An 11,209-nucleotide genomic window follows, 5' to 3' on the forward strand; every position below is an offset into this window, starting at 1 on the left:
AGCATTTTGGCATGATTCTAGATTCAGAACATAAAACAACCTTCATAATGCTCCAGGACTAATTCTATTAGCATTTTGGCATGATTCTAGATTCAGAACATAAAACAACATTCATAATGCTCCAGGACTAATTCTATTAGCATTTTGCATGATTCTAGATTCAGAACATAATACAACATTCATAATGTTCCAGGACTAATTCTATTAGCATTTTGGCATGATTCTAGATTCAGAACATAAAACAACATTCATAATGCTCCAGGACTAATTCTATTAGCATTTTGCATGATTCTAGATTCAGAACATAATACAACATTCATAATGTTCCAGGACTAATTCTATTAGCATTTTGGCATGATTCTAGATTCAGAACATAAAACATTGATAATCCTCCAGAATATTCTGAATCCAGAATAACTGAATCTCGTGGTGTAATTATTGATTATAGGTGATTATTAATACCTGATTGTCTGTCTCCTCTACACCACATATCTTACAGGTGAATCTAGTGGTGGAATTATGGATTATAGTTGATTTAATAACTGCTATTCTGAATCCTCTACTCCATAGATCTTACAGGTGAATTTAGTGGTGTAATTATTGATTCTAGGTGATTAATAACTGGTATTCTGTCTACTCCACAGATCTTACAGGTGAATCTAGTGGTGTAATTATTGATTATAGGTGATTAATAACTGATAATCTGTCTCTACTCCACAGATCTTACAGGTGAATCTAGTGGTGTAATTATTGATTATAGGTGATTAATAACTGATATTCTGTCTCTACTCCACAGATCTTACAGGTGAATCTAGTGGTGTAATTATTGATTATAGGTGATTAATAACTGATATTCTGTCTACTCCACAGATCTTACAGGTGAATCTAGTGGTGTAATTATTGATTATAGGTGATTAATAACTGATATTCTGTCTCTACTCCACAGATCTTACAGGTGAATCTAGTGATGTCCATGTTGCTGTATGTGTTGTTCCTAGCGTACCTCTACGGTATCCAGGCAACGCACATGGAGCGCCAGCAGCCTCCGCCCACCCAGGACCCCATCAACTCCCTCATCATCCAGCTGCTGCAGGCGGACCTGACCCGCGGCCGGGGGAGGCAGGGTGAGGGCCAGGACAGGCAGGCCCAGGACACATTGCCACCGTTGGGCCTGCTCGCCATTGACACCCCTCTGGACGACAGTAGATTCCTGGAGAGGCGCAGCTCGCTGTACCAGCCCAGGTCATCTGACCTGCTGGTGCAGCAGAAACACTACAACTCTCCCCGGGTCCTGCTGAGTGAGCGGGCGCCCCTGCAGCCCCCTCCGCTCTACTCTATAGATGACTACGTGGGCAGCTCTAGCAGAACCAACAAGACCCGCAGGAAGAGATACGCAGAACACAAGAGTTACCGCGGGGAGTACTCCGTCTGTGACAGCCAATCACAGTGGGTGACAGACAAGACGAATGCGGTGGACATCAGGGGTCGTCAGGTCACCGTCCTGGATCAGATAAAGATGGGAACCGCTGAAAGCAACTTTGTTAAGCAGTACTTCTATGAGACCAAGTGTCGGACTGCCAAACCTTTTAAGAGCGGCTGTCGCGGCATCGATGACAAACACTGGAACTCGCAGTGTAAGACCTCTCAGACGTACGTCAGAGCTCTGACGCAGGACCGGACCTCTGTGGGCTGGCGCTGGATACGGATAGACACTTCCTGTGTCTGTGCGTTGTCACGGAAACATCGCAGGACGTAAACACACAACCCGACCATAGACATTATGGAATATATTTCCTTATTGTGAAGGGGGGCTGTACATATAAATTATTATTTAAGTTATGTGAAATACATGTAGTTTCTACATGGCTATATATGATATATAAATATATTTGTTATTTATTGAAGTCATCATAAAAGGAAAAAAATAATAAAAAAATATACCAAGAACAGCCACCACACAGCCTAGCATCTTCAGACTCAGACCATGGAGCTGGACAGTACAGCCTAGCATGGAGAGACTCTACCATTGCGCTGGACAGTACAGCCTAGCATGGAGATACTCTACCATGGGGCTGAACAGTACAGCCTAGTATGGAGAGACTCTACCATGGGGCTGAACAGTACAGCCTAGTATGGAGAGACTCTACCATGGGGCTGGACAGTACAGCCTAGCATGGAGAGACTCTACCATTGCGCTGGACAGTACAGCCTAGTATGGAGAGACTCTACCATTGGGCTGGACAGTACAGACTAGCATCTTCAGACTCAGACCATGGATGTGGACAGTTCAGCCTAGCATGGAGAGACTCTACCATGGGGCTGGACAGTACAGCCTAGCATTGAGAGACTTTACCATTGCGCTGGACAGTACAGCCTAGTATGGAGAGACTCTACCATGGGGCTGGAGAGTACAGCCTAGCATGGAGAGACTCTAGCATGGAGAGACTCTACCATTGGGCTGGACAGTACAGCCTAGCATCTTCAGACTCAGACCATGGATCTGGACAGTACAGCCTAGCATGGAGAGACTTTACCATTGCGTTGGACAGTACAGCCTAGTATGGAGAGACTCTACCATGGGGCTGGAGAGTACAGCCTAGCATGGAGAGACTCTACCATGGGGCTGGACAGTACAGCCTAGCATGGAGAGACTTTACCATTGGGCTGGACAGTACAGCCTAGTATGGAGAGACTCTACCATTGGGCTGGACAGTACGGCCTAGTATGGAGAGACTCTACCACTGTGCTGGACAGTACAGCCTAGCACCTTCAGACTCAGACCAGGGATCTGGACAGTACAGCCTAGCATGGAGAGACTTTACCATTGGGCTGGACAGTACAGCCTAGTATGGAGAGACTCTACCATTGGGCTGGACAGTAAAGCCGAGCATGGAGAGACTCTACCATTGGGCTGGACAGTACAGCCTATTGTGGAGAGACTCTACCATTGGGCTGGACAGTACATTCTAGCATAGAGAGACTCTACCATTGGGCTGGACAGTACAGCCTAGTGTGGAGAGACTACCATGGGGCTGGACAGTACAGCCTATTGTGGAGAGACTCTACCATTGGGCTGGACAGTACATTCTAGCATGGAGAGACTACCATTGGGCTGGACAGTACATTCTATCATGGAGAGACTCTACCATTGGGCTGGACAGTACAGCCTAGTGTGGAGAGACTCGACCATTGGGCTGGACAGTACAGCCTAGTGTGGAGAGACTACCATGGGGCTGGACAGTACAGCCTATTGTGGAGAGACTCTACCATTGGGCTGGACAGTACATTCTAGCATGGAGAGACTACCATTGGGCTGGACAGTACATTCTAGCATGGAGAGACTACCATTGGGCTGGACAGTACATTCTATCATGGAGAGACTCTACCATTGGGCTGGACAGTACAGCCTAGTGTGGAGAGACTCGACCATTGGGCTGGACAGTACAGCCTAGTGTGGAGAGACTACCATGGGGCTGGACAGTACAGCCTATTGTGGAGAGACTCTACCATTGGGCTGGACAGTACATTCTAGCATGGAGAGACTACCATTGGGCTGGACAGTACATTCTAGCATGGAGAGACTCTACCATTGGGCTGGACAGTACAGCCTAGTGTGGAGAGACTACCATGGGGCTGGACAGTACAGCCTAGTATGAAGAGACAACGTGCCTTGTTGATATACCTAGGGCAGCAGATGAAAAATAAGATCACTAGGGGATATGACATCACCAGGTGTGGAGTAGGGGATCTACACTGTCATTCAGCTCATTCTATGACATCACTGCTCTGACTTGAAAACAGAAATCTGATCCAAATGTTATTGTGGACTAAATATGTACTGTCTGGATGTATGGACAAACCACGAACATGTACGGGTATTCGACAGACCTGCTGACATACGACAGACCAGACATGTTTGGGTTTTCCATGATCTAGTAACTACAGGTTTTGCTGTATCATCCAGGCTCAATACATGAGGTCTGATATGGTACTTTGGTACCAGGCCTCTGGCCTGGAAGAGCTGTGGCTGTAGGGAGGCTGGGCAGTATGTATAGAGCACATGGAGCAGGTCTGTCTGGCCTCATTAGGTCATGTTCTGCTAATGGTATCAGGACCAAAGCCTCTCAGCCCCCTCCTCTCCCTGTTAATCTGGTCCTGTCTGACCGTCTCCAACCTCTAACCCGAAACCCAACGTCTAAGCCTAAAGCCACCTCCACTCTCTAAGCCTAAAGCCACCTCCACTCTCTAAGCCTAAAGCCACCTCCACTCTCTAAGCCTAAAGCCACCTCCACTCTCTAAGCCTAAAAGCCACCTCCACTCTCTAAGCCTAAAGCCACCTCCACTCTCTAAGCCTAAAGCCACCTCCACTCTCTAAGCCTAAAGCCACCTCCACTCTCTAAGCCTAAAGCCACCTCCACTCTCTAAGCCTAAAGCCACCTCCACTCTCTAAGCCTAAAGCCACCCCCACTCTCTAAGCCTAAAGCCACCTCCACTCTCTAATCCTAAAGCCACCTCCACTCTCTAAGCCTAAAGCCACCTCCACTCTCTAAGCCTAAAGCCACCTCCACTCTCTAAGCCTAAAGCCACCTCCACTCTCTAAGCCTAAAGCCACCTCCACTCTCTAAGCCTAAAGCCGAGTGAACCCAGTAGAACCTGATAGAGCTCTGTGATGTCCAGGGCAAGCAGCAGGTAGGTTGAGGTGTTGAGGCAGGTTAGCAGGTAGGTAGCAGGTATCAGGCTCATATCAGACCGTGCCAGAGCTAATGACATGGTGTCTTAGGGAGTGGAAAGCTGCCTAAGGACATGTTCATATGTGCAGAGCTAGGATTGAAACCCCTAAGCTACCCTGTAAGATGCTTTACGACAGGCAAATCCCAGCTTCAGATCACTCTCTGTCGGGTGGGCTTTTACCTAAATCATGCATTGATGTCATTTGGAAGTCTGGAGGACAGAGTTGTGTGTTGCATAAGACCTCAGACTTCCTGTCGGGTACAAGGTCAGACAGCAATGCGAGAGAGCTATTCATAAGACTTCCAGGTCACGGTTAGAGTTTAGAGGTCAGTTGGTTCAGGCTCAGACACTAAATCTGACACCTGTCTATCAAACTAACCCTACCAAACAAACAACCCAGACCCCTAACCCTACCTCAGTAACCCTACCTAACCCTGACCCCTAACCCTACCTCAGTAACCCTACCTAACCCTGACCCCTAACCCTACCTCAGTAACCCTACCTAACCCTGACCCCTAACCCCACCTCAGTAACCCTACCTAACCCTGACCCCTAACCCTACCTCAGTAACCCTACCTAACCCTGACCCCTAACACTACCTAACCCTGACCCCTAACCCTACCTTACTAACCCTACCTGACCCTGACCCCTAACCCTACCTAACCCTGACCCCTAACACTACCTCAGAAACCCTACCTAACCCTGACCCCTAACCCTGACCCCTAACACTACCTCAGAAACCCTACCTAACTCTGACCCCTAACACTACCTCAGGGTCAGAGAACACTGAGAAGACCTGTCAACCTCAATGTATTGGGAGGAACCTCCACACAACCATCACAGAACATTCATACAACCATCACAGAACATAATTTACTTTGAATTTTTACCCCTTTTTCTCCCCAATTTCGTGGTATCCAACTGATAGTTACAGTCTTGTCCCATCGCTGCAACTCCCTTACGGACTCGAGGCGAAGGTCGAGAGCCGTGCGTCCTCCGAAATACAACCCAGCCAAGCCGCACTGCTTCTTGACACAATGCCCGCTTAAGCCTGGAAGCCAGCCGCACCAGTGTGTGGGAGGAAACCCCGTCCACCTGGCGACGTGTCAGCATGCATTGCACCCGGCCCACCACAGGAGTAGCTAGTGTGGAATGGGACAAGAGCCCTCCCCTAACCTGGACGACGCTGGGCCAATTGTGCGCCGTCTCATGGGTCTCCCGGTCGCTGCCGGCTGCGATAGAGCCTGGACTCGAACCCATGATCTCTAGTGGCACAGCCTTAGACCACTGAGTCACTCGGGAGGCCACTCATAACATCCACACAACCATCACAGAACATTCATACAACCATCTCCTAACATTCATACAACCTTTTCATAACATCCATACAACCATCACAGAACATTCATACAACCATCTCCTAACATTCACACAACCTTCTCCTAACATTCATACAACCTTCTCATAACATCCATACAACCATCTCATAACATCCATACAACCATCTCATAACATTCATACAACCATCACAGAACATTCATACAATCCATCTCCTAACATCCAAAGTGTAAAGTTCCATCCCACAGGCCACATAGAGAAAGCTAAACCAGACCAACTCAGGCAGCTAACAGAGTTAACAAAGTTACTGAAGCTTTGATGCAGGGAGGGGGATTGACAGGCTGACAAAGTAAGGAATGAGAGTTTAAACCAGAGGTTATATTTAAGAAGGAGTTTCATAGATTCTCCAACTCCAGTAGGATTATACAGCTATACGATGTTGATACAGGCACCACTAGAAACCATCTGACCCAAATATAGACCTTTAACAACCTGACCATGGAGCTCCTTTACACCAGCAGAGGGGGAGGGGAGAGGAAGGGGCAATTCAGACAACAGGGAAATATCAGAAGGGTGGAACCACTGGCCTATATTATGGAACACAGAAGGGATTATAAGAAGCTGACTGACAGCAGAGACCCGGGGGTGGAAACAGATGGGGTTAGAACCAATTACCTATAGGGTGGAACAGAGAGGGGGTTAGAACCAATTACCTATAGGGTGGAACAGAGAGGGGGTTAGAACCAATGACCTATAGAGTGGAACAGAGAGGGGGTTAGAACCAATTACCTATAGGGTGGAACAGAGAGGGGGTTAGAACCAATTACCTATAGGGTGGAACAGAGAGGGGGTTAGAACCAATGACCTATAGAGTGGAACAGAGAGGGGGTTAGAACCAATGACCTATAGGGTGGAACAGAGAGGGGGTTAGAACCAATGACCTATAGGGTGGAACAGAGAGGGGGTTAGAACCAATGACCTATAGGGTGGAACAGAGAGGGGGTTAGAACCAATGACCTATAGAGTGGAACAGAGAGGGGGTTAGAACCAATGACCTATAGAATGGAACAGAGGGGGGTTAGAACCAATGACCTATAGAGTGGAACAGAGAGGGGGTTAGAACCAATGACCTATAGAGTGGAACAGAGAGGGGGTTAGAACCAATGACCTATAGAGTGGAACAGAGATGGAGTTAGAACCAATGACCTATAGAGTGGAACAGAGAGGGGGTTAGAACCAATGACCTATAGAGTGGAACAGAGAGGGGGTTAGAACCAATGACCTATAGAGTGGAACAGAGAGGGGTTAGAACCAATGACCTATAGAGTGGAACAGAGAGGGGGTTAGAACCAATGACCTATAGAGTGGAACAGAGAGGGGTTAGAACCAATGCCCTATAGAGTGGAACAGAGAGGGGGTTAGAACCAATTACCTGTAGAGTGGAACATCATCGTTGCATTGTTCACCTGTGATAACAGCTGGAGAAGAACTGGCCACACACACCATTACACATAGGAGTTCTCCCACAGACCTACACCACCCACACCATTACAGATAGGAGTTCTCCACAGACCTATACCACCCACACCATTACAGATAGGAGTTCTCCACAGACCTATACCACCCACACCATTACAGATAGGAGTTCTCCCACAGACCTACACCACCCACACCATTACAGATAGGAGTTCTCCACAGACCTACACCACCCACACCATTACAGATAGGAGTTCTCCACAGACCTACACCACCCACACCATTACAGATAGGAGTTCTACCACAGACCTATACCACCCACACCATTACTGATAGGAGTTTTCCACAGACCTATACCACCCACACCATTACAGATAGGAGTTCTCCACAGACCTACACCACCCACACCATTACAGATAGGAGTTCTCCACAGACCTACACCACCCACACCATTACTGATAGGAGTTCTCCCACAGACCTACACCACCCACATTATTACTGATAGGAGTTCTCCACAGACCTATACCACCCACACCATTACAGATAGGAGTTCTCCCACAGACCTATACCACCCACACCATTACAGATAGGAGTTCTCCCACAGACCTATACCACCCACACCATTACAGATAGGAGTTCTCCACAGACCTACACCACCCACATTATTACAGATAGGAGTTCTCCACAGACCTACACCACCCACATTATTACTGATAGGAGTTCTCCACAGACCTATACCACCCACACCATTACTGATAGGAGTTCTCCCACAGACCTACACCACCCACATTATTACTGATAGGAGTTCTCCCACAGACCTATACCACCCACATTATTACTGATAGGAGTTCTCCCACAGACCTATACCACCCACACCATTAGATAGGAGTTCTCCCACAGACCTACACCACCCACACCATTACAGATAGGAGTTCTCCCACAGACCTACACCACCCACACCATTACAGATAGGAGTTCTCCCACAGACCTACACCACCCACATTATTACTGATAGGAGTTCTCCACAGACCTATACCACCCATACCATTACAGATAGGAGTTCTACCACAGACCTACACCCTGCCTTTCTACAACACACACCAGAACAATTTATTTCACAGTCATACACACATACACTTTAATACCCACAGATACACTTTAATACCCACCGATACACTTTAATACCCACCGATACACTTTAATACACTTTAATACCCACCGATACACTTTAATACCCACCGATACACTTTAATACACTTTAATACCCACCGATACACTTTAATACCCACCGATACACTTTAATACCCACCGATACACTTTAATACACTTTAATACCCACCGATACACTTTAATACCCACCAATACACTTTAATACACTTTAATACCCACCGATACACTTTAATACCCACCGATACACTTTCATACCCACCGATACACTTTCATACCCACCGATACAATTTACTACACTTTAATACCCACCAATACACTTTAATACCCACCGATACACTTTAATACACTTTAATACCCACCGATACACTTTAATACACTTTAATACCCACCGATACACTTTAATACCCACCAATACACTTTACTACACTTTAATACCCACCGATACACTTTAATACCCACCGATACACTTTAATACACTTTAATACCCACCAATACACTTTAATACCCACCGATACACATTAATACCCACCGATACACCTGGACAGGTCTGAAACTGTACCCACACACAGAGGATCTCCTACATCCATTGTTGACGCTGTAGTAGATTCTAGAACCCATTGGACATTCTGTCACATGGTTTCTGTTGGTTTGGAGGACATTGGAGTGCCCTGCTGTTACCATGCTAACCCAATGTCACTCTGGCTGCTTCTAACCACTTGGTGTTTAGAGACACATACAACCTCCAGTGCTGAATCCAATGCATTTCCTGGACAAGGAATGTTGTTTTCTTCTTCTTTAGAGTTCCCAGCTATTTAATGAGGAGAATGTGCCAAACACAGCACATCTAAGGACAGCTAAAGGATACGTGACCCCCCCCCAGCCCCAGCCAGGCTGTAGCACTGAAGTCAACGTGACAAAACATGAGTTCTAGTGAAGAGTCTGTTGGATGGTAGTAGTTCTGTTAGCGACCTATTAGATGGCTGGTGTAAACTGACTATACTGCCTGTACTGTGTTCTGTCTTTTACTCTGTACTTCTGGATGTTTAGTTGATTGGGTAAATCTCCGGTGCTGTCCTGACCTCCAGCCTGCTCCATCACAGTACAATGTTCTGTTAAAAACACTGAGAACTGACCCCAGAGCAGCGCTTAAAGACTCTGTCCTCTATTCATCTGACTCTACTGAGAACTGACCCCAGAGCAGCGCTTAAAGACTCTGTCCTCTATTCATCTGACTCTACTGAGAACTGACCCCAGAGCAGCGCTTAAAGACTCTGTCCTCTATTCATCTGACTCTACTGAGAACTGACCCCAGAGCAGCGCTTAAAGACTCTGTCCTCTATTCATCTGACTCTACTGAGAACTGACCCCAGAGCAGCGCTTAAAGACTCTGTCCTCTATTCATCTGACTCTACTGAGAACTGACCCCAGAGCAGAGCTTACAGATGCTATCCCTTTGACTCTACCCTCGCCAACAGATCAGGACTCACAGCCCATCTGTCTATCTGTCTGTCCGTCCATCTGTGTGGTGAAACATGAATAAACATGACTATGTTTTCTATAACTCAGTCTCTACCTGTGTGTGTTATTACTGAGTTACATCCTGTGGGTCTGTGACTGTCCAGCAGTAGGTTCCAATGATAGAGACAGGCAGGGAAAAGGAGAGAGAGAGGGAGGGAAGGAGGGAGGGAGGGAAGGAGGGAGGGAGGGAGGGAGGCTGCCAGAGAAAAGGAAGGGAGAGAGAGAGGCTGCCAGAGAGGGAGGGAGGGAGGGAGGGAGGGAGGGAGGGAGGGAGGCTGCCAGAGAAAAGGAAGGGAGAGAGAGAGGCTGCCAGAGAGGGAGGGAGGGAGGGAGGGAGGGAGGGAGGCTGCCAGAGAAAAGGAAGGGAGAGAGAGAGGCTGCCAGAGAGGGAGAGAGGGAGGGAGGGAGGGAGGGAGAGAGGCTGCCAGAGAAAAGGGAGGGAGGGAGGGAGGGAGGGAGGGAGGGAGGGAGGGAGGGAGGGAGGGAGGGAGGGAGGGAGGGAGGGAGGGAGGGAGGGAGGGAGGGAGAGGCTGCCAGAGAGGGAGGGAGGCTGCCAGAGAGGGAGGCAGGGAGAGAGAGAGGCTGCCAGAGAGGGAGGAAGGGAGAGAGAGAGGCTGCCAGAGAGGGAGGAAGGGAGAGAGAGAGGCTGCCAGAGAGGGAGGAAGGGAGAGAGAGGCTGCCAGAGAGGGAGGAAGGGAGAGAGAGAGGCTGCCAGAGAGGGAGGAAGGGAGAGAGAGAAAGAGAGAGTGAGCGAGAGAGACAAAGAGAGGGAGTGAGCGAGAGAGAGAGAGACAAAGAGAGGGAGTGAGCGAGAGAGAGAGAGACAAAGAGAGGGAGTGAGCGAGAGAGAGAGACAAAGAGAGGGAGTGAGTGAGAGAGTGAGAGCGAGCCAGAGGGAGAGCAAGAAAGAGAGGTGGTGAGAGGAGGAGGGAGAGAGAAAGAGAGAGGGGGATACAGTTGAAGTCAGAAGTTTACA

General features: G+C 48.1%; 1 protein-coding gene across 1 annotated transcript; it reads left to right on the plus strand.

The window, feature by feature from the left end:
* The first annotated feature begins 937 nt into the window (after positions 1-937).
* LOC135535982 (neurotrophin-3-like) lies at positions 938-1,981 on the plus strand. Its single transcript, XM_064962384.1, has one exon. The coding sequence runs from the start codon at positions 968-970 to the stop codon at positions 1,754-1,756; it is 789 nt and encodes a 262-aa protein (XP_064818456.1). The 5' UTR covers positions 938-967; the 3' UTR covers positions 1,757-1,981.
* Positions 1,982-11,209: the final 9,228 nt, after the last annotated feature.

This window comes from Oncorhynchus masou, unplaced genomic scaffold (assembly GCF_036934945.1).
Source record: "Oncorhynchus masou masou isolate Uvic2021 unplaced genomic scaffold, UVic_Omas_1.1 unplaced_scaffold_540, whole genome shotgun sequence".
In the NCBI taxonomy this organism is placed as follows: Eukaryota; Metazoa; Chordata; class Actinopteri; order Salmoniformes; family Salmonidae; genus Oncorhynchus; species Oncorhynchus masou.